The sequence below is a fragment of the Calliphora vicina genome, chromosome 4 (assembly GCF_958450345.1).
Source record: "Calliphora vicina chromosome 4, idCalVici1.1, whole genome shotgun sequence".
Classification (NCBI taxonomy): domain Eukaryota; kingdom Metazoa; phylum Arthropoda; class Insecta; order Diptera; family Calliphoridae; genus Calliphora; species Calliphora vicina.
The window spans coordinates 53,414,786-53,440,383 of NC_088783.1; the positions used below are offsets into that span (position 1 = coordinate 53,414,786).

General features: G+C 33.5%; 1 protein-coding gene across 2 annotated transcripts; it reads left to right on the forward strand.

Moving 5' to 3' along the window:
* The first annotated feature begins 3,795 nt into the window (after positions 1–3,795).
* Positions 3,796–25,598, forward strand: Tlk (Tousled-like kinase). 2 transcript variants are annotated; one of them, XM_065509837.1, is made up of 8 exons: positions 3,796–4,727; positions 20,291–21,161; positions 21,255–23,014; positions 23,091–23,269; positions 23,330–23,522; positions 23,755–23,960; positions 24,155–24,374; positions 24,464–25,598. In XM_065509837.1, exons 1-8 carry the CDS (start codon positions 4,338–4,340, stop codon positions 24,725–24,727), a joined length of 4,083 nt encoding a protein of 1,360 aa, XP_065365909.1. In that variant the 5' UTR covers positions 3,796–4,337; the 3' UTR covers positions 24,728–25,598. The 2 variants fall into 2 exon arrangements, with proteins under 2 accessions (XP_065365909.1, XP_065365908.1); XM_065509836.1 differs by having other exon boundaries at positions 20,291–23,014.

Genomic DNA, 25,598 nt, shown 5'->3' on the forward strand with positions numbered 1-25,598 from the left:
AAAATTTGTATGAAAAATAGCTGTTCAAAATTCCAATTCTATCAGGTAGATTTCACTACTGAAGTTCATAATCTTGTAGAGTAGAAAACCAACTCCCAGGGTCATCCATATTGCGATTGACCACAAAGGTAATTGAGAGAAAATTTTGAAAAACTGTTCATTTATTAAATTTTAGTTGGCAAACTGATATTTAGTTGTTGTGGATCCGAAGCTTAAATTAAGTTTGTCCTAAAATTGGGATAATTTAAATGAGATTTTGTCAAAGTGGTTGATGAATTTTGTTGGTACTTGTTGTAGAGTGTTTAATAAATGATTTATAATTCTGATTTAAAATATTTTAAATTAAATTCTTAAATATGAATTAAATTTGTATGTATTATAAATAGGTACCTAAGTAACAGTGACTTGTTACATTTCTTAAAATTTCCTGAATTTTTTGCTAAACATTTTTCAAAATTTTCTTATTAGTTTTCAATATTTTTAAGCATGTAAAATCTAGTTTAACCTTAAAAATTCCTCTTTAAAGTTGTTGGTTTTATGACTGTGTGGTGTAGTTGGTTAGAGGTAGGTGAATGTGAATATGAATTTGACCAGCAAGAAAAAGAAAACAATTTTGCATTTAGTGAAAATTGTATTTAATGTCGAGTGTAGAAAAATATTTGAAAGATTTTTTTTTGTTTTTGTACATATTTAGTTTAACTCGTTACTCGTTTAGCTGAGGAAGACAAAAAAAAAGTAATCAACTCGTTTTTATTCAATTTTTTTTTGTTGTTTCGTATAAATTTCTGTTGTACATACATATTTGCTTCATTTCTAGACACAAACACACACTACATATATTAAACGAAAACAGCAACAACAACAACAACGATAACAAAAACCTTTTTATCAAACAGCAACAACAATAACAAAACATGAAGAAGAATCAAAAAAAAATTTGCAAAGAAGAAAACCGAAAAAAAATAATAAAAACTAAGAAGAGGCAGCGAAATAATATGAAAAAATCGCATAATAGGCACACACTCACATTACAGCGAGATGGTGCTGCTGGTGTTGTTGTTGTTATCGTTTTTATTGATGTGGTTGTTGTTGCAGATGATGATGATGATGATGGCGATGACGACGACGACCTACGACGACATCTCTACAACGAGTATTTAATATTATTTTGTTTTGTTGTTGCTGTTTTGTTTCTTTCCACTTTTTCACATCAGTTGTTAGTAGTAAAACCATAACGAATCGGAAACAAACAAACACAGCAACTACATGAGTTATTTAAGAAAAAAAATAAAATTAAAACAAAATAATACAAGAAAAGTTCGTTTAAGTCGGTCGCCTGGTCGTGTCGTATGGTCGGTCGGTCGTTTGCTTGTCGGATTGTTTGCATGTTTATAATAATTTAGTTGATTATAAACACTGATTGTGTCAAGAGAGTGAGAGAGTATAGAAAATTATTGTTGTAGTTTAATTTTTATATGATATGAAAAAAAAACAAACATAATAAACAAAACAAAAGAAGACGTTTTGAAAATATAATAATAAAAACACAACAAATTAAATAAATAAAAATAACTCCATTTTTATACATAAAACAACAACACACTTACAGTTAGTTAGTTGGTTGTTTGTTTAAGGGAAATGAAGAGGAGAGCTGTGAAAGAGTATAATGAATAATAAATGAGTGAGTGAGTGATTGTGATGTGTTGGTATGAAATTAATAATAAATAAAACAGTACATATTTGATTTCTTTGTTGTTGTTATTATATTATTTTGTATTTGTTACCGAGTGTATTGAGTTCTTCGCCTCTTTCCTATACGATGCATCACATTGTTTCTTTCGTTAATTTTCGTTTTAATCAGTTAAACAACAACGACAATAAATATCCTAAATAAAATAAAAATATGTATGAGAGTGTATGAAATGAACATTGTGTACATAAACCCGAGAGCCCACTATTATTATTGTGGGCAATAATAATAACAGCAACAACAACAACAATAATACGAATATAAGAACTACATACTAGGGTATTCAATCGGTTAACCGTTAATCGGTTAACCGATTAATTTTGGTCGGTTAACTGTTCGAATAATTCAAAATTGGCGATTTTCAAATAACGAATAAACCGATTAATTTGTGTCGGTTAACCGATTAACCGAAATTTCTTTTTTTGCACTTTAACATAATTTTTTTGTTTTTAATTTTCCATTTTAATTCAAATACAAATGTCAAAGTAAAATTACATATTTTTTCGAACATTCAAGAAATATGTTTAGTGAGTATTATAATTACTGATATATTTAATTTACATGTAATTGTCGGATGAAAACATAATAATAGACGAAACTGGAGACACTACTGAAATAAGTTTTTTTTTTCACAACTTATCGAAATTATTAAAAGTATTTAAAACCTAAATAGTCCAAAAAGGACTCCAATGGTATAATGGAGGATTGTATATGCTTAGAAAAAACTAAAAAAATAACTGACAAATTGGATATTCTTTACCTTGTCTTACTTTCGATTTCTCCAACATCTACAATCAGCGTGAGAGTTTTTTCCAAGTCGTGTTTTATTAAAACTAAAGAAAATTATTTACTGTTTGGTTGAATTGTTATGTTTTGTTTATTTTTTATGTTTTTGTTCTTTTTATTAATAAAATACTTCAATAAGTACACAATATTCGTGATTTAGTTTCAGTTTAACATTTAAATATAATTTATTGGGTTAATCGAATAATTTAAAATTAACCGATTATTAACCGATTAAATCTAAACCCCTATTAATTATTTGCTCGATTAACCGATTAAACCAGAAACCCGATTAATTGAATACCCTACTACATACCTACAAACTCGCTGTTATATTTGTTTGTGTTGTTATTTATACTATGTAGTATGTTGTTGTTGTATGTAAGTTTGAATATTTGTTGTTTGATTGAACGCGAGTGCGACCACGACATTCGACAGCAAACAAACAAAAACACAACGAAGGCGCAAAGCAGCAGCAAAGTTAGCAGCCTCAGCAACAACAATAACCAACATCAATTATTAAAGTGTAGTATAATTTTTTTGTTGTTGTTTTTTGGTGTACATGGACTTTACTACTCGACTACCTTAAGAGTAGCAAGAAATATTAAGTGCTGACTGAGCTCTCCTTTTTTATTATGGCGTATTGTTGTATATGTTGTTGTTGGTTGGTTGGATGGCTGGCTGTTGGTTTGAATTCGTCGTTTGTTTGTTTGTATGATTGTTTGTTGTTGGTTACGGTGTCTAAGGCACTGGCTTAACAGCAACTACAACCACACAACAACAGTGCTAAATGTTCCGACTTACAAACGTGACGTGTTTTAAATTTTTTTTATATTTATTTCGGTTTTCTTAATTTGTTCATTACTTTTCTTACAAAGCGTAGTAGTATTGCTATAACTGCTAAAAATAAATAAAAACTACAAGATGGCAACTTAATAAAAAAAAACACACATTCGCAAACAACTAAAATGAAACAAAAGAAAATAAAAAAATAGCTATAAATGGAAACAAAATTGAAAAAAATTAAACAATAAATAAAATGTTTTGGAAAATAAATACATAATTAAAACAAAAAACCCCAACAAAATACCTAATTAAATCAAAAATTATGAAATTATTTCTTTAAAAAGAATTAATAAACAAAGAAATTAAAAAAAAATGTGAAAAAGTAAAAAAATCTTTAAAAATAATAAATTCTTAAAATAACGTCATCTTCACTCTATATATGTACATAATATACATACATACCTATAATGTATATAATATAAACCCCAAATGAGTGTATATAATTTAATGAAAATAAAAAAAATAACACAATTTTCTTATAATCATTATTTTTCTTTAAACACACCAAAAGTTATTCTAGTGTATATTTAAAACAACAAAAACAACAAGAATGAAAAAAAATAAAGAATAACATTCACACAAATGTACATAGCAGCACAATTAGCAGAAATAACAGCAGCAGCAGCACCAACAACAGCAGCTGTCAATAAAGCCGGTTGAAAAAAAACAGCTGTTTTGTTTCCTCAAACACTCAACACATACAAATCTAAATTAAAACAAAATGCATTTCTAAAAGAAATTTCAAATAAAATACAACAACAAATAGAGAGAAAAAAACAAAAATATTACACATTCTCGCAAAAACTTAACATTAAAAGAGTTAATGTGAGAGATAAAATAAACTACGCTATAAAAATATAATAATAAATACCACAAAAGAGAGAGAGAGTCCCCCCAAATTTAAAACTCTCTCTTTTTGTGTGTAAGAAAAAGAAGAAAAAAAAATATAAACATCCATATGTCTCTCACATTACCAATGTCGTTAATAGAGACTTCAACCATAACCGAATCATCAAAACATCATAGAAATTTTCCCAAATTAACAACAAATTCTATGGTGGTTATACAAGCCTCAACAGCCTCTTTGCCTACAACAAAAACGTCGTCTAATGTTGCGACGGCAGCAGCAGCAGCCTCAACAACGCAAAAAAGATCTCGCAAACGTTCCACTACCGATAATTTAGTAGCAAATGCAACATATACTACAAATACAAAACGTAATAGAAAACAAACAACTTTACTACAACAACAACAGCAGCAGCAACATATTCTGATACATCATCAGCAGCACCAACAACAACATCATCTTCAACCGCCACCATCAACATTATTATATGTTAATCAGAGAGTAAGTTTGTTTGTTTGTTTTACTTTTCACAACACCCGTTAAAAACAAAGTAAAATGCAAAAAACCAAGAGCTTTATGCTCTCCTTAAATAAATGTAACATAAAGAGAGAGTTTATAAGTGAAATAGTGTGTGTTTTGTATTTTCTCTCGTTTTTGTGTTTTTTTTTCCCCTAACAGTGTTGTATAAATTAGTAGCACGTGCTTTTTTTTCGTACTCAATTTTTCGTTAATCGTTTATTATGTACATGAGTTTTCTTTCTAGATTGCTCTCTGTGTTTTCTTAACATTTCTCTGGTAGAAGAATAAATGCACTTCGTTTTAATATTAAATTCTTTACAATAAAATACGTACAACAAAAAAAGAAAGAAACATAAAATAGACAGACAGAATAAAAGAAAAATTAGAGCAACTGCAAATAAAATTTACAAATTAAAACACAATAGAAAAAAGTGTATAAATACATACCTATGTTTGTATGTATGTATCTAGAACATATGTACAAAGAAAATTATGGAATTAAAAGAAAGAAATTAACAAATATGTATTAATCATCTTAAATTGAATTTATAATTATAATTAATTTGTGTTAGATTTTCATCGTTCAAAGTATTTTTTCTCTTAAAAGTTAATGGAAATTTTAAAGAATTTTGCTTTAATTACATGACTACAAATGTTTTTCCATAATTCAGTGCTAAATTCTTTTTTATTCTAGAAACTAAATGTTCATGTATCTAGTATGTAGCTGCATATTTGTTTTTTTTCCAAGTGTATTTGTGTGTTTATGGAGAAATTAATTGTAGACATTTTTTTGTTTAAATTTCAAATGATTTCGTCTTTATTTTGTTAGAAATTGTTTAGAGTGTGCGACAAAAGTTTTTTTTTTACAAAAAAATATTTATTAAATTAGTGGTGTGTGGAAAGTTTTTTCTTTTCAGTTTTTGATTAATTCATTTGTAATGGCAGTTTTCCCATGTAAAATACATAGGAATCTCTGTTATTTCTAAAGAAAAGTAATGGCCGTGTGTAAGACATGTCTTATATCAAACACAATTGTTGACAATATAAGCGACAATATCTTGAATGTTGACGAAATGTTGAGCGACATTTTCTTGAATGTGGTTTTCTGTTAACTTATGCCTAACCGAACTTGTAAATGGTGTTGTGTAGACGACAAATTGAGCGACATTGTCCACGATTTTCGCGACATTTGTCCAAAAAATCGTTGACTATTTGTTCCGGCTGTTCGTTATATGTCGTCGACGAATAAACATTCTCGTGCATCCATCATTGAGGATGTTTACAACTGGGTTGGGTTACCTACAAAAGGGTCTAGATTCAGCCAGTAGCAAAGAGTGAATCCATAATGCAGGAGATTTTTTATTTTCTTTATTTGGCTTTCAAGCTCCTAATAATATTTCGATATGGATCGACCAAAATAGTCAATTGTTTCAGAATAGAACAATCAACCCCATCGCAAATCAACATTTCTGATTATTCTCATTTTTCGGTCATCAACTTTGTTCAAGTGATAAAATTCCCCATGTTGTGACATTTTTAGATGGAATATTGTAAACAATAAACAGCACAACGACTATTGTGAATGAAAAGTTCATGGGAATATCACGATAGCAATTTTCCCTTCGTGGGAAATTGATATTTCATGGGATCATAAATTGCACATGTTATTGCCGATAGGGGCGAATGTTTTTGGAGAACTGACACTAAATGTTCATAGATTTCTATACGGAAACATTTAATATTACGTCAATGTCCCAGTTGCCTATGTTTTTAGGTAACTCGGGGATGACTTCTTAATATGATTCGCAAATGAAAATATTCGAAGTGATTTAAATGACTGAAGTCATCCTTAAACTTGATGTGATATTTGAGCATTAGTTTTGCTCGCATAGATTGTTAATCACACAAAAACAAAATGTCGACTATTATATAACCAGAAGATTCTCTCCACACTTATTCCGAATAGTAGTGATAAGTGGCTCAACGGACTGACTCACTTCCCTGCTAATGTCATGTGGGTGTATACTGACGGCTGAAGAGTACTTGGTTGCATGTACTATCAAACGCTCTGACTAAAGAATTATCAAATATCTGCTAATATTTGTATATTAACCGATATCAAGGCATTAATGGAATTACGGGAATCTTCCCAACATTTACACGCCGGGATTCTTTGAATGTTAGGTTAACTCTAATATCGAATATCTGGTGGTATTTGCAGACAGCAAGGCGAACGTTAATGAAATTGCAGGTCTCTTTTAGGTTAGTCGAAGAAGTGAGACGGTTATGGGTAAGGTATTAGAAGCCTTCTCGACATCTAGGATCGCGGGAGTCACTGAATAAGACATCTGGAGATTCTAAGATAACTCTAATATCGAATATCTGGTGATATTTGCTGAGAACAAGCCAGCCATTGATGAAATTGTGGCTATCTTCTCGACATCTAGGTTAAGCAAAGGACACCGAGTGTCTCTAAATGAGATAGCGAGACATTCTGGGATAACGATATTATAGTAGAAGTCTTCTCGATATCTAGGTTAACCATAGAACACCGAGAGTCTATTAATAAGACAGCGATACATTCTAGCATAACAATCACCCCTATCGGCAATAACATGTGAAATTTTGTTCTCATGAAATATTTATTTCCCTCGAAGGGAAAATTGCTATCGGGAATATCATGATGAACTTTACATTCACAATAGTTGATTTTGTTCGTAACAGCTGTTTATTGTTTACAAAATTCCATCTAAAAATTTCACAACAAGGGGAATTTTTTTCACGTGAACAAAGTTGATGAACGAAAAAAGGAAAAGGGAAAATATTTCATGTGAAATGTTGATTCGCGATAGGGGTGAATATAATCGAATATCTGGTGATATTTGTCTCCTCAATATCCAGGTTAAACAAAGGACACCGAGAGTCTCTAAATGAGATAGCGAGACATTCTGGGATAACGATAATATAGTAGAAGTCTTCTCGATATCTAGGTTAACCAAATAACACCGAGAGTCTCTTTATGAGATAGCGAGATATTTGCTTAATTGGGGATGTCTTTGTCGAGTTGGACATGCTAAGATAGGTTAATATTATTCCCTTGCCGGGCAAATTTAGAACTTTCTAGTCATTTCTTTTGCAAACTATAAAATTTTTGTCCAATAGAAACATTTTGGAATTGCACTGACGAGGCTATTTCGATGTCGACTTGGCTTTCGAATCATGCACGATTTTTCTAATCATATCAACTATTTATTACTTTATCAAAGTAATTCAGTTGAATGACAATTGTAAAAGTTGTCATAATGTGAAAGAGTATCTGAGGCTGAATCTTAGATACATCTACTCTTTCTTCAGAAATTCTGATTGGTCCTTGGATATCTCAATGGAATGAATGTCTCTTTGGAGAGATTCTAGTGAGCAACATAATGTTTCAACCAATTTCACATAACATCAAAGAAAAAGTCATTGTTTGGTGTGGATTTTGGGCTGGCGGCGTCAGACTAAGCAATCACAGTCAACGGGGAGCGCTATAGGTCAATGATTACCAACATATTTTGGCCTGAATTGGATAATATTGACACCAACGACAAGGCGTACAATTTGACCCCCTTAGACTTTTTCTTGTGTGGTTTTCAGATATCGCAGGTCTATGCTAATAAGCCACAAATCACAGCCAAATTCAGACTGATTTATGAGCCACAGTCTTAAAAAATTGTAGATTTTGCGGCGGATATTAGCACGATCTTATATTCCATACATAATGGCATCGATAGATCTATCAAATGAATATAAAAATTCGATGACATCTCGAACACACTTTATTTAAATTTAAAGATAGGAAGCGCTTAATGAAAATCCTTTATAAAGGAAACAATTGACATTCATTTGCACTACAAAGAGCCCAAAAATATATAAAAATGGGGGCAAGACAAGTGACCAGACATTAAAGAAAATCTCTCTCTAAATTGACTACATTGACTACTGCTCACTTCGATATGGAAATTAAACCTCTACCGAATTCATGGATTTGGGTGCTAACATTGTATTAATATAAATTTCCAAACTATAAATTAAATTTTACTTTCAAAATAAGCTGTAATTATTCGATTCGATTATGTATCCAGTAGTCCCCCTTAAACTGTTTCTTGTCGATCCAGTATTATAAACAGCTTTAGTCACTTTATAAATTCATTCTCATAAATTCTAAACATTTTCATACAAAATACCTATGAGGTAGTAATTTCTTTCAAAATTCGCTTACAATTTGTCACAAATAAAAACATATAATGTTTTCTTTATTGACACAATTTCTTTTCAATTATCTTCACACACAATTCTTTTGTTTAACATTAAAACCTCACAATGCTTTTGCTAAAATTTAAATTAAAAATTCACATTTATCATTTTGTTTCTCTCAGTGTGTGTTGTAGTAGTAGGTAGTAGTGGCTGTTATCACAAAAACCAAAAACAACAACGATAAACCGAACAAAAAAATAAATAAAATTGTATTCTAAAAATATTCCATTATTCCCTAACTAAAAATATTTACAAGTTTTTTTTTTTCACTCGTTTCATTTCAATTAGTGTATAGCCAGCTTTAGCAGTGTGTAAACACAATATCACACTCGCACGCTACATTCAAAAATATCTGTGTGAATTGAAAATTAATTTTTTTCTTTTCGTTTTTGTATAAAAAAAAAATAAAATTTTCTTTGTATGTATAAGTAATTGTAAAAAAAAAGTAGCAGCAGCAGCAGAGGCAACAACACAAAATAAGATTCAAAATAATTCGCATGACGTTACGTGACGTTAAATACGGTCTCTCGACCTTGACTCATCGGCATGAACTGTTAAACTAAAACGTTTTTACACACGAACGAAACAAAACTGCATACCAAAAACACAAACACAACACATACCTACAATCAGTTTGTGTATTTCTGTCTGTCTGACAGCCAACCATGCAAACGACGACGATGACTACGACCGATGAGTTTATAAATAAAACACCCAACTTATTAATAATAATTGTGTGTATCCAACAAATCATTCATACTTGTACGGTTTTTTTTGGGGGCCTCTCCAAACCAACCGGTCAAACATCAAAGCAACCAACCAGCCATCCAAGCCAGCCAGCCAACAAACTAGTCAAACATGTCGTCAATACATTGAATGGACGAACAAACAACCTTCATACTTGTAGATTTATGTTGTATATAGGATTTGTTCGATGTAGCCGCCTGTTTATAGTTGGTGTTGCTGGCTCCCCCTCCCCCTCAACAACAACAACAAAATAAAAGGAACAACATAATGACTGTCTGTAGTAGTAGAGTCATTCGTCGTATTTTTTTTTTGTTTCTGCTTGTCACTTTTGTTGTTGTTTGGTTGGTTTCATTTCGTGTGTGCTGCTGCCTTTAGTTTTTGTAGTTGTTGTTATTATTGTTTTTACTCGTGTGTTTGTATGTATGTCTTATCACCACTTGGAGTCCATTCCCCTTTTAAACTAGTTGGACTGGTTTTGTAGTTTTATTTTTTTTTTTACATCTTCGTGTTTGCAAATATTTTTTTTTTCGTGATTATGTACATATTTTTGTTTTAATTTTTTTTTCTATGGCATTGTGTGAAGTGCACTCGTTCTCTTGCGCTCTCTTTGTACGAGCCGTATTAATATTTTTGTGACTTGCATTTTAATTCCTTTTGATTTTGTCGGTTTTGTTGGAAAATATTCTCAATAGGTATGAGTGTTGTGTTACTCTCACAGTATGTGGAAATTTGGGGGATACTTGTCAGTGGTGCCAACAATTTCAGGGCGAAATACATAGTATGAGGAAATGCATTAGGACTTAGAAATGCATTGAAGGGTACCTTGTATCTGCTATAATATGTTAGAAACGTCAAAGTATATTTGTCATTGTTTTCCAAATAAAAACAAAAATTAGATAGGTATTTGCACGAAATTTATTTTCCAGAAAGGTCAAAGTGTGCTGTGCTTTCTACCAGTCAAATTATATGGAAAAATTGTCTATTACATGTTTAACTAAAAGCTTAAAGGATTTCATATTTCATTGATTGGTGAAAGCAAACCATTTGCCTTTGTAATATTTAGGTATAGGTTGCCCACCACAAGACCAATTTGCAATATTGGGTAGGTATATGTTTTATGGTTTTTGACTTGGGCGCAGACATTTTGGATATTAGAAGAGACTTAACATACGTCGTTATCAAATATTTTCCTTATGTTTCCATTCCATTTTGACATTGTAATCTTTCTCTGTAAATGTTTCCATCGATGCTTTCAATGATAGCCTTTGTTTCTGCTGGTTTTTGCAGGAAGTAAAGGTTCATTTATGGTAATTGGTTAGCGCGTTTGATTATTAAGCATGATAAGTTATTTGTTACAATAACATCAGTTTATAATAAATATTAGTTTACTAATAACTAATATTTATCACAACGCCCTCCTTCGGTGGTATAACATTGAAACGTCATCGAAGTAAAATAATTAAATAATGGTTATTGGCTTGACTAATGCACCTTCTTACCACCAGAAGCACTGCTACCTGTACTAATATCAAATTACAGAGTTGTCAAATACCAGCATTTCTCCTCTTTTCACCACCTTTCCTTCTACAATCTATCCCCTTTCCAAAGAAAGTAACACAATTAATATATAGACATTATTTGCCTGAGTGTTACTTCTCTTTAAATGATGAGCTGGTGGCAAGTATTGTGTCAGATCTCTGTTAAAGTTTGTCGAAGAAAGTCGTCCGAGAGTTTCAAAGAGCAACCTTAATAAGGGACTGAATACCAAGAATGACATGGCCAAAAGTACTTCCATGGGAGAGTTTTGAATATAACTCTCGGAGCAACTGCAATATGGGACCGAGCTCGAAGATAATATTAGTAAAATATGACCCTACCTAATAAATCCAACTCTGAGAGATTCCTTGTTGAAGTTTGACGACGAAAATGTCGCTGCATTCGTCATATTTTGCGTGTGAAATGCTACTGTTATTCCAAGGGGCTATCAGTGCAACGTAATATGGGATCGAACTCGATGGATGTTATGATACAGATCAAATGATTACAATATAATGCTGCTTTCTCGGCCACAACGAATTGCTTAAGAAATGTTATAGCAAGTGCAACTTTCGCTTGCAACTATCAGAGTGACAGTTATGTTAGACCGATATTGAATGGATCAGATCAAATGAGTTAAATAGAATAATGCGCTCTGAGTCCAACGAAAGGAGCAGAACAAATTCCATCTAGAAGTAGCAGTTTTAATTTTACTTATTATAGGTCAGTCATGGCTCCATCTTAAGAAGCAAATAGACTACATTCCAAATTTCGATTGGACCTTTGAGATCACAACTTAATTGTCTCCAAACTCTGTCCTCCGGATTAACGCGATCTAAGTCTACACTGATGGTTTAAAAAGGAAAACGTTATCTGTTTCGGGATGAACTTGTCCTTCTAGTATCTCTCAGGCCACCCAATACCTGTTTCGTTTTCTAAACGGAAAGTTATGAAATCGATAAAGCAGCAAATATAGTGAGAATGCAATCACCTGATTACCGTGGACTTCATCTCCACTGCATACTTTTTAAGGCCCAGCTTAGACATCGCCATTTCGAGTTACCATTGATTCTAGGATATGAGCCCATTCGGCGTAATACAATGTCTAACGAATGCACAATAAACAGTTTGCATTTATAAGATAATGGGGAGTGAGCATATCGACTTCCATATCAATTTTATAAATGTATGGAATATGGTCAAATAATCGTCATTCAAAGAGACGGTGCACTGCTCGCCTACGATTGCCACAGGGCCAAAACTCTGTTGGCACTAGGTAGAAACTAATGCAGAAGATTTTTGGAAGATGTGTAATAAGAATTGGGACAACACCATTTTTGGCGATGTTTCCAATATAGTCATGAGGTACGAGTACCAACGGTAGAATATTCAAAATGAAGTGATCCTTTTGGTACGGAAGTGAACAAAGATTCGTTTGGCTCTAATTAGAAACTAATGCAGACAATTTATGGAAGAAGATGAGTAAGACTATTGATTTGGACTATCGGAAGTACTGGCTGGTTTACTAGGAATTTGGGTTCCTAATTTGAAAAATTTTCCCGGGAATTCTCTTGCATAATATGTTGCTTCCCAGTAGGTATCCTAATCGGAAAAAAATTCCCGGGAATTTCTGGAGGTATTTATTTAGAAATTTTAATATTTCCGTATTTACAGTATTTTTTTAGCACAGATTCATTGTGATTTGTTACCAATCGAATGAATTGGTTATATCCGTAGATTTTTTCGATACAAGAAAATTATTTGATTAACAATAATTTCGGCTACCACAACTAATATCTATGGATATACATAATCGAATCATATGATTGGCAGCAAATCACAATGAATCTGTGCTGAAATAATACTGTAAATACAGAAATACATAAATTTATAACTAAATATACCTGGAAATTCCCGGAAAATTTTTCCCGATTAGGAACCCTACTAGGGTATGCATGTTCTAATGGATAAGAGTAGCCGATTTATATTACTTCATGTATTATTACGAATGTGCAAATAAAAAAACTCCAAAATTCGGACATCCAAGATGGTGCAAGGTTGAAGTACCTGAACGAAAATAAAACATGAATATGCTCACGAAGATACATCTTACAAGTCTGTAAGAAAGAACATGATTGGAATTGTTGGTTAACGTGGTAGTTCACTACCATCAACAAGTTTTGGAAAATAGGGTTGACGAATTGCTCTACAAAGCCAGCCGAAGAGGCAACAACTGTATGAATCGTGTTTCATAAATAATGGAAATGTTAGTTCTTTCTAATGAAGCCACAATACAAACGAAAATGTTATTTTTTAAAGAATTTTTAAAAAATGTTTCGAACTAGTTTCCTTAAATTTAAAAATTACTTTAAGAAATGGTGTTAAGAAGAAAAATCACTAAAATGGCATCACTGACTGACTGGTCTTGTGTTGTCTTTTGATTCGGTTACGCTCTTTTGATTAGTAGCTGATGTTGATGCTGTTTTTGTTTTAGTAGTTGTTATTGGTTTTATTTGTTTCGTATTAAAAACAGAGAAGCAAATTCAATAATTTATAGCATCCAACACATACATCCACTCAAACACTCAAACAGTGAATTCTACAAATGTGTGAGAAATATAGAAAAAACGAACAAATTTAATGTTTAATTTTATTTAAAGATCGACAATTTATTAGATTTCATCGGCATTTGCTGTTTTTATTTCTAACACTAGTTGTGTGGTCGTGTTTGGTAGTTTATTTTTGTTATAAATACATGTATTTATTTTTATTATTTTATTTACTGTGCAATTAATATTTACTCTTAATTATTTTACGTTGTTATCAACTGGTTCTCCTCCTTAATTTAGTTTTCTACTTATATGTACATATGTATACAATTTATATATTACTTTTCATTTTATATATATATTTTTTTTTTGCAATTTTTCTGTAAATGATGACCTATTTTTAGAATTTCACTATAATAGGGGTGATTTTTATTTTTTCTCTATGTGTGTGTGTGTGTATGTATGTGTTAAAATTTATTCGTATGTGTGTGCGTAAGTATTTTTTTTTTGCAAATTCCTGGTAATGTGTCTAAAAGTTTGCAATGCATACTAATCAGGTTTGTTTTTTTTCGTGTTTTGTTGAAATTCTCAGTTACCAATTGCAGCGAGAACAAAATATATTTTTTTTAATCCGAGGGTTGTTAGTTGTATTTTGAGAAACATTAATAAACAGGAATATTTTTGTTATTGATGTTTCGTTTTTGATATATTTTCCAATTAGAAAGATGTATTATTCATTTAACATAGGTACAAATTCAAATAATTACAATCACACAGATAATATTAGGTACTCCATCTAAAATTGGATTTTAAGAATAACGCTGTGTTTCTGATCAATATTTTTGCTTGATTTAGCAAGGCATGGACACACTTTCAAAAACTAACTACAAAAATTCCTGTTAACTTTCCGCTTATTGCACTTTTACAGTTAAAATTTAATCTGGCAGCACAGATTAAGATTTAAAAAAAATAATTCTCGAAAAGTTTAGGTTTCTTTGTAAACAAATTCTTAAAGCGGCAGTCATTTTAAGAAAAAAAAATACTTTTTTGTTGAAATGGGTAAGAAAACAAAGGATATTTGTATCGAAATTGAGGAAAGATGGAAACTCCTTGAGTTTAATTGCTAAAATTGTGGGACGTGCTAAGTCTACAGTGTAGACTGTAATAAAAATTCTGTCTGAGTCTCAATCCCTAGCAAGCAAGCCAAAAACTGGACGACCATTCAAAATTTCCTCACGATTGGAGAAATTTATAAAAAGTATTGTTAGTAAAAATCCTAAAACAACAGCCTTGGAAAATGACCACAATATTAATGTTCATTCAGAAACAGTGAGAAAGAAGTATTTTGCAAAAAAGCGGATTCCATAGCCACGCACCAGGAAAAATACCATTAATAAGCGAAATAAACAGAAAAAAAAGCGAATCGACTTCGCACTTAAGTATGCGGACAAATTAAAAGATTTCTGGGCGAATGTGCTTTTTAATGATAAAAGCAAGTATGTAAAATGTATTCAATTGTGAAGGGAAACAAACAATTTGGCGTAAACCTAATGAAGAGCTGCAACCGAAGAACCTCATTCCAACAGTTTAGCATGGTTTGGAGGTGCATGTCGGCGAATATAGTTGGAAAACTCCGATTTGTGGAAACAAATAAGGACCGATTTCTTTATTTAGACATTTTGAAAAGCAGTTTGAAAGATTCCGCAAGTGTTTTGGGTCTTAGTGGCGCCTGGAATTTCCAAAAGGACAACGACCCAATGCACACTTCACATGTTGTCAAAGAATGGCTGCTCTATGACGTCCCGAAACAACTCCATACGCCTTCCCAATCACAAGACCTGAATCCCATAAAGCATATATGGGATGAATTGGAACGGCGCATTCGAAAAAAATCTTACTGAAACAAACAAGAACAAGTTAGCTATGTATTTTTGCAATCTTTCTGGCGACATATGGTTTCCGAGCCAAAAGAACTGCACATCTTTTAAGGCAAAGAACGAAACAAGCCAATTTCGGATACTCTATTATAAAGTGAAGCGTATCCCTGAGAGAGCGTTCTGCATCGATTGAACAAATAGTATTCGGACGGGGCAAGGTCTGGACTATAAGGCGGTTGAAGCAAAACATCCCAATGCCTTTTATTCTAAATAGTTTTTTAACAGATTTCATATCTGGCCGCATATTCTGTGGGATTTTCGGCCAATGTTCGCTTCAAACGAATCAGTTGCGTTCGGTACAGGTTTCCTGTGATGTTCTGGCCAGATTTCAGAAGCTCATAATAGATATAACCCTTTTGTTCCAACCAAATACAGAGCATTACCTTAGCACCATGGATATTTGGCTTTGTTGTCGATTCGGCAGGTTGGCGGGGCTTTACATACGATCTCTTACACTTCGAGATCGTATGTAAAGTGAAAAATGTTTTTCTTTTATAGCGTTCAAACAGCATTTCAGATATGCAAAATCGATTTTCAAGGACTTTCGGCTTCAATTCGAATTCCATGATTTTGGAAGAATCCTGCTGCTTGCAAACGATTTGATATTGCTGCTTGAGTAGCTCCAAATGATTTTGCAAGCTCTTGTTAAGTTTGACTACAATCTTCATGGAGTAGTACCTCCAATTCTTGGTCTTCAAACTTTTTTTAGCTGTCTTCCCTTGTCAAAATCACCGCTTCTGAACCGAACAAACCTTCGCTCGCACGTTGAAACCGATGGAATACATTCACCATAATATTCGGTGAGCAATCGGTGTGCTTCAGAGGCACTTTTTTTTAATTAAAGAAGTAAAGCAAAACTTTCAGCATATGACGCTTTGTTGGCACAAAATTCGAAAAAAAAATTGTTGTTTACACTGTAATATTCAATAACTAAGTGGGTATAAATGAGAGATATGTACCCTTTAAAAAAACGCCATCTTTTATATAAAGAAATATCAATTCCACTTTGAAAACTGAAATTTTTGTTTAACTTTTTTTGAAGAAGCGAAATATGGAATTAATTCCACTTTTGATCGGCATGGAATTCTGTGACATGTCTGTAGGTATATTTTAATTGAAATCTTGTTGTTTACATTTTCTAAATGAATACTTGGAATAAAAATAATAATTTACACTAAATATTGTGTTACCCTGTTTAAATACGGGTGCTAATCAAGTATTTATTATGTTAATGTGTCCCACTGTGTTAAATAATAAATTTGTGTATAGAAAAAGAGACAGTAAAATGATATACCTCATTGACCTGACATCTGTTAATTTAACACCTTATCTTGTTTTTATCAAACGTAAACAACAGAAATGGCAAAAATGTATAAAAGCTAACATACCACACTCACTCACACACATACACCTAAACTATTAACAGCTAAAGAGAGTAAAAACCACGAAAGAGAGGCAATAAGAAAAAGCAAATAAAAAAGAGAACATGATTTTTTAGGGAAAACAAAATAAATTTAAAGGGAAATTTAACAAAAGTAATTAATAAATATAGGAATTTATGTATAATTTAGTAGAAATATTAAATAAATTACTTGATAAATTATTTAAATGTTTAAATTCTTTAATTTATAAGCAAATTTAACATAAGTTTTCATTAATTTATAAAGACTCCCCTTTTTAAATGTAATTCATGGGGCAACGGCAACCCATTTATTAGTTTTTTTTTACGATTTTTTGTGTGTTTCTTTCTCTATTTTATATACACACACTTTGTGTGAGAGATAGATACACACACACACAGACTCATACTGTAACATTAAAATTTTACGAGACATACACACCACCACCACTATATCATGACCATTTATTGGTGTATAAAATATTTCTCTTCCTTCCTTTTAACATTATCAACGTCTCGCGGAACAAGACAAGTTTTTTCGCCAATTACACAAAAAATTTATAATATTGTGTAGTTTTTTTTTTAGCAAAAACAAAATTGAAATTGTTGGAAAAAAAGAAATTAAAAAAGTGATTTTTCATAATAAAATTAAATAAAATAGAATGGAATTTCTATAAAGGAGTAGACTAAGCCAGTGTTGTTAAGTGTGTTAAATTAAAGAAAATTTATTTGCAAAAATTATGTGAAAAAGAAAAAAAATTCATAAATTTTTTCTTTTTTTTTGGTTCGTGATTAAATATTCATCAATTTCTTTTCATTTCATTTTTTTATTACTGATTTTCGGCAATGGCTGCCTGCCGACTTTGACAACGACAACACGACGACGAATCAGACGATGAGACAACAACGATGACGAAGTGAAAAATGAAATAACCAATTATTTGCTGCTGTTAGTTGTTGTTGGTTTTTGTTATTTTTTCTGTGTTTTTGCTTTCATACCGTTTTCAAAAGAAGAAGAAAGACGTGACACAAGAAGAAAAAAAAGAGCATTTAACTTCTCAACACACACACATCCTTACTTACATACATTTATAGAAAAAGTTGAAATTTTTTTTTATTCAAAAACCACAAACGGATTATGAAAATTAGATATTTATTTGTGTGTTTTTGCAAATAATGAAAGGAAAAAGAAAAAACAATTTAAATTAAATCGTGTCTAAATATTTAACTTAACAAAAAAGAAAAACAAAAATGAAAAGTTTTAAATGAATGAAAGTTTAATTGATAAAAGTCAGAAAAATAGGTGTAAGTGTCGTAAAAAGATGATGAATTAAAAAAATTCAGTCATTTAAAAACAAATTTGGTGAAAAATTTTTATAATTGAAGTGTGTTTTTTTGGCATAAAAATGCGACATTTAAAAAAGGTGTGATAATTCAAGTGATTTTTATAATTTAATAGTAGAGTTGGCTGAAAAACTAAAGTAGTTAATCTAAGACTATGTGTAAATTTCGTAATAAATTACTGGCAAAAAATAACGTATTAAATTAACAACAATAAAATAAATTTTATATTTATTTTTCTGCTATAGTAGTGTCTCCTCGGGTAGCCATTTTTATTTTTTCTCATGTCTGCTTTAATATTTTGCCCGTTTTTTTTTTCATCTTTTCTTTTTCGTTTTCTTCTACTTGCAAACCTCTTCTTTTTTTAATTTTTTCTTCATTTTAATACGTTGGGGTTCTATAGACATTTCGTTTTCATTCGCGTTTCTTTACGCCGTCATATACAGAAGTGTAAAAAAGTGTATAATTCACTGTTTTTGTTTTCAAGTACCCACTGCTGCACACACTTCCCTTCCGACATTCACAAAAACAATTGATTGTGAATGTGTTGTGTGTATGCATATGAGTGCGTGAGTTTTGTTTTCTCGTTTGTGTGTGTGTTTATTTTATTAATTCTTTACTTAATCATCGTGTTTTACTCTCTGTTTTGATTTTTTTCTTCTTATTGCCATCGTGCCATCTAACGTTGAACAACACTGGTTTTTGTCATTCGTGTGCTCTTTTCACCAGAAAAAAAGTGTAGTGTTAACTCTTTCTCTCTTATTTGTAAAGGAAAAGAAAAAAAGAAAAGACAGCTGTTTGTTGATGAAATGAAACGAAGAGAAGGCAAACAAAAAAAGAAGGAAATATAATAAAAATCGGCAAATAAATAAAATCTTAAAACTGACTAAATTAAAGTTAAATTAATTAAATAATAAATAATTATAGTGTTAATAAATTGTAAAATAAATTTGCTAAAATGAGGTTGTTTGAAAAATGTGAGTTTTTAAATATAAAAAATAATACATATTTCTTTTCTGTTGTATTTTTGTCTTTTTCTTTGAAATTCGTGTTGCCTACATTTTTGTAATTTATAACTTCGGTTTTTCGTTGCATTTGTTCTAACAGTGATGCCCATTTTAAGATAAATTAACATTATCACTATATGTATCCAGAAAATATAAATCTCGAAAACTTATAATTTTAACCCCCAATTTCACAATGTCTAGTTATGTTTTTACTTAAAGTTATACTGACAGTTTTCATTTCTATCTTAAAAATTGTGCTAAGAGTAATTTTTAGTAAATTATATTTCCAAAGTTTATATAATTTGTATGATACAATTCTCACGTAGCTGAAATATATTTATTTAGAATTTAATTATTTATATTTTATTCCTAAACTCTTATAACTATTTTACTTAATATGGAACAAATCTATTTTATGGGCGTCAATGCAAAACCAAAACCACTTTGAAATAGGTGGTAGGAATTGGATTTTGCTCCACATTTTCCGAGTTATGAGTCTCTAAAATTGAAATTCTAATTTAATCATATCTTTGATATTTGTTATCGAATCGATAAATTTGTATATAGACTGACGACAAAAACAAACAATACCATCATGTTCAGAATAAAAAGATAAACGATTGGTAACAATCCGCATTGGCGCCTATAAACTAGAGTTTAGCATTAGATTTTATTAAAATATTTCAAAAATTTATTAAATCTAATCATTATTTTTCTTTTGTTTTATTTGTAGATGTCCGCCGGCGCTCAATTGCAGATGGCCCCACAAACATCAACGTCTATAAGCCATCATACAACACCACAACAGCAACATTTTGCTCCTAATCAACAGCAGCAGCAACAACATTTGTCACAAGTTCAACAACAAGTTCAGCAGCAACCACATTTACAGCAGCAACAATTACAATTGCAACAACAGCAACCTCCTCCTCCACCGCCAACACATTTACCCACACATTATCCCCAGCCTCCAACACTTGCCACAAACCATCACCAACAGCAGCAGCAACATCATCCAACCCAAACGCCTCAAACACCACAACCACAGCAGCAGCAACAGCAAGCACCTCCACAACTGCAACAGATCCAACCGCCCAACATTGTGCCCCTGACACATCACGGTCATCATAGTGGTGGCGGTCACAGCAGTAATCCCGACTCGAATATGAGCACTGGCTCGTCACACAGCGAAAAAGATGTTAACGACATGTTAAGCACACAGCAACAGTCCAGTGGTATTGTCCAGCAAATCGGTCTCCTAACAAACACATCAACAGCCGTAGTAGCCGCAGCAGCAGCCGTTGTTTCGTCGTCGTCTGGTAACGGTATGATGAATACCGGCGGTATGGGTATATCGACAGATCCAAATATGCAACAGCAACAGGCACCCAACCATCATCATCATTCGCATGGACCACACCATCAGGTGTCACAACAAAACAATTCGGGATCAACGAGCGGCGGCAGTGGTCGCATGGAGAAATTGTCGCGCACCCCCACAGAACGTAAACGCAAAAGGAAAATCACGGCATTGCATGCCGATGATAGTGGTGGTGCCGCCGGTGGTGGCGGCGGTCCGGGTGGTGGTGTTGGTGGCAATGGAGGTAATAATTCAAGCAACGCTTCTAAAGCATCTAAACACAACAATTCCTCTTCAGGCTCACAGTTATTAAAAGCAAATTTATCTCTAAATTTAGGTGCTCAAGCGGAACGTCTTCAAATACCCGGTACTGGCGGCGTCGGTGGTGGCGTTGGGGTCAAGAGTGCCCGGCTACTACCACCCGGCAGTGCTGGTGCGGCCGGCGATAATAAGAAAATCAATGATTATTTCAATAAACACACTGTACAGACAGCAGCCACTAATAGTCCCATGAGACATACGGCTGGCGGCGGCTCCAAGAGTCCCTCATCGGCCGGCGTTGCCCAGCAACAGCCCCAGACGGCGCAGCCTCAACAAGTGCCAACATCTGTAGGCGGTAACAGCACGTATCCCATGTATCCACCTAGTCCACAACAACCACAGCAAATGACCGCCCCTGGCTTACCGTCGACACCAACTTCACAACCCCCGCCTCCTGAATTCCACTACAGCAGTGTAGCGGCCGTGAATAGCGTTGCGGCCAAGCAGCAGAGACAGCAACAACCACAAACTTCCAACGCAATGGTTCCTCCACAGTCACCTCTGGTGGGTGTTTCGAATGTTGGCCTGCTGAGCGGCTCGCACATGGTGCATAATGCCACGGTGACGGCCGCCCTGATCGGCGGTACGTCCGCAGCCGTTGGTGGAGGCAATGGACCACCACCTCCTCCGCTGCCCCAGCAGCAACAGACGCAAACACATCAACTTCCCGCCTCTTCCGTTGTTGCCACCACAGTGCAACAGACTCTGACAACCTCGCAACAACAATTGGCTGCTGTGGCGGCCGTGCAACTCAACTCACTGCAACATGCCGGCATGCTAGCCACTCCCGGCGGCGTTCCAACCACTCCTACACTACAACAGCAGCAGCAACAACCGTCGCTCGCGATGGTTACCAAAGCAACTCAAACAGACCTCTCACTACCCGATATGCAGGAACGTGATACCGAAAACGAAACCAGTAAATCAAAATTGGATGAGATGACAAGACTGTCTGATGAACAAAAATGTCAAATTATTGCTCATCAAAAACTAATAGATCAACACAAATCCCATATAGCCAAGTGTATTGATGTCGTCAAGAAGCTGCTGAAGGAAAAGTCCAGTATCGAAAAGAAGGAGGCCCGCCAAAAGTGCATGCAGAATCGCCTGCGGCTGGGCCAATTCGTTACACAACGTGTAGGTGCTACATTCCAGGAGAACTGGACCGACGGTTATGCCTTCCAGGAGCTGAGTAGGCGGCAAGAAGAAATCTCAGCCGAACGCGAAGAAATCGACCGGCAAAAGAAGCAGTTGATGAAGAAACGTCCGGCCGAATCGGGTCGTAAGCGTAACAACAATAACCAGCAAAATTCCAATTCAAATGATTCCTCCAATCTAAATGCTGGTTGCGATCGGCTGTCGGCCAGCGACAGCGGCATCGGTGTCTCGACCGGCACGGGTGGCGGTGGTGGCAGCGGTCGCGGTCTATCGCGCTCGAACTCATCACAAGCTCAAAGTCAACTGCTGCACAATGGCGGCGGCAGTGGCACCAGTGCCACCGGCATGGGCAGTGATCGTCTGTCGGATCGTGGCGGTGGCTCTACCGGTCGCGGTGACAATTCCAACAGTGGTTCCGACTCAGCAACGTTCCTTAAGCCCGATCCCGTATCGGGTGTTTATACCGCTCAAGAATATTACGAATACGATGAGATTTTAAAATTGCGACAAAATGCGCTGAAAAAAGAAGACGCCGATCTTCAATTGGAAATGGAGAAATTAGAACGTGAACGTAATTTGCATATACGCGAATTAAAACGGATACTCAACGAAGATCAGGTAAGGGCAACTGAAAAGATTTAAAAGTGTTTAAAGTAGTTTTTTTTTATAAAAAAAATAATGTTTTCCTTTTTAGTCCCGCTTTAATAATCATCCAGTATTGAATGATCGTTATCTTTTGCTAATGCTCTTGGGCAAGGGTGGTTTCTCAGAGGTGCACAAAGCCTTCGATTTAAAGGAGCAGCGTTATGTGGCCTGTAAGGTACATCAGTTGAATAAGGATTGGAAAGAAGATAAAAAGGCGAATTATATCAAGTAGGTTTTTGGATTTCAAAGAGTTTTAGATTTTGTTCTTATTATGTATTATTTTTCTAGACATGCTTTAAGAGAATATAACATCCACAAGGCTTTGGATCATCCCAGAGTTGTGAAATTATATGATGTCTTCGAAATAGACGCCAATTCATTTTGTACTGTTTTAGAATATTGTGATGGTCATGATTTAGATTTCTATCTAAAGCAACATAAAACGATACCCGAACGTGAAGCACGTTCCATCATTATGCAGGTAATTTCATTTATTTGGGTTCATATTTTAGTTAAAAACTTTTTCCATTGGAAAAATTTCACTATTTTTTCACTAATTTTTTTTTTTCACTAAAAAATTTCACCAAAAATTTCACAAAAAAAATTTCTTTCTTTGAATTTACTTTTAAGAAATATTTTTTCAAATTTTTTTACAGACATTTTTTTTAACATTTTTTAACTAAAAATTTAATTTCATTTTCCAATTTTTTTAGGTTGTATCTGCTTTAAAATATTTAAATGAGATTAAACCACCAGTTATACACTACGATTTGAAACCGGGTAACATTTTGCTGACCGAGGGCAATGTATGCGGCGAAATAAAAATTACAGATTTCGGTCTATCCAAAGTAATGGATGATGAGAACTATAATCCAGATCATGGTATGGATTTAACATCCCAAGGAGCGGGAACCTATTGGTGAGTATGTGAGGGATTTCAACGTAAGTTGTCATAAAAAACACACAAACGGGCGGGCTTTAAACCAAAGACAAAGAACTTTAATTTGAAACATAGTAAATATAAATATTGTGATTAATAATGTAGCAACATAACAAAAAGGAAAATGTATTAATTTTATTATAAATTCTTTGTATTTTCCCTTAATTGTATAGGTATTTGCCACCAGAATGTTTTGTGGTGGGTAAGAATCCTCCAAAAATCTCTTCAAAAGTTGATGTTTGGAGTGTGGGCGTCATATTCTATCAGTGTTTGTATGGTAAGAAACCATTTGGCCATAATCAATCGCAGGCTACGATACTCGAGGAGAATACCATCTTAAAAGCAACCGAAGTACAATTCTCCAACAAACCAACAGTATCCAATGAAGCTAAGGTACGTACACACAGAAGTTTTAATAGTTTAAAAGTTAAAAACATAGTTATTTATTGATTATTTTATTTGTGTAAATTTATTTAAAACAGAGTTTTATACGAGGCTGTTTGGCTTATCGCAAAGAAGATCGTATGGATGTATTTGCGCTGGCGCGGCACGAATACATCCAGCCACCCATACCCAAGCATGGTCGTGGTCAATCGTTGAATCAACAGCAGCAACAACAGCAGCAGCAGCAACAACAGCAACAGCAGCAGCAACAACAATCTTCGGGCAATCAAGCCAATTCTGCCGGACAGACATCATTTTCAGCGGGCATGTTTGGCAATCTAAATCAATCAAGTTCATCCTAGCTGCACACAAAACGTAATTCCAATTCATAATTGTTAAAGTTAATACAAAGTAATAGTAGTAATACAAATAATAACAACAACAACCAGAATCAGATACAAATTTCTCCCCATCCTCAACAACAACAACCACAACTACAACAGCAGCAGCAACAGCAGACGCATCATCAGCAACAGCCAGCGCAACAACATCATCATTACCATCAACAACATCATACTAATCATACAAGAAGAACCAATAAAACAAACAATATTAATAGTAATAATAATAACAATAACAACAATCCTACTACCATAAGTAGAAGTTTAAAAAATCATGCTAAAACCACCAACCATCATCATCATCATCACAACGCCAACAATAATGCCACTTCTTTACAGCAGCAGTGTCGCTCAAAGCAGCAGCAACAAAAAATGCTAACCTTGTCTTAATTTCAAGCTAGACACACAAGCCAGACAGATGGGCTGATATTATGATACATTTGCAACAGAACCACCAACCCCTTGGAAGAAAAAAATTTACACTGCCGTTTGCCAGAATTTTTCTTTTACTTTTTTTTCTTCTTAAAGGGGCAAAACTTGCTTGGAAAGAAAAATCCAGCCATTAGTTGGTTACACTTTGCTGGTAACTCTTGTATATTTTAGCAAATATGTGATGAGCTAAAGGTGGTTGGTTTAAAAGATGTGAATTGAGTTGGATATGAAAAAAAACTGGCTTAAAATTTAAATATTTTTTGTTTAGAAAAAATATATGATAATTTTCAATTGCTGCAGTTTACAAACAGCCCCCTCTCCTACCCCAAAACATAAAGGTAAACATTTTTAAGTTTTCTTAGAAAAAAAGTAGAGGAAAAAATTCTAACAGTCTATAAGG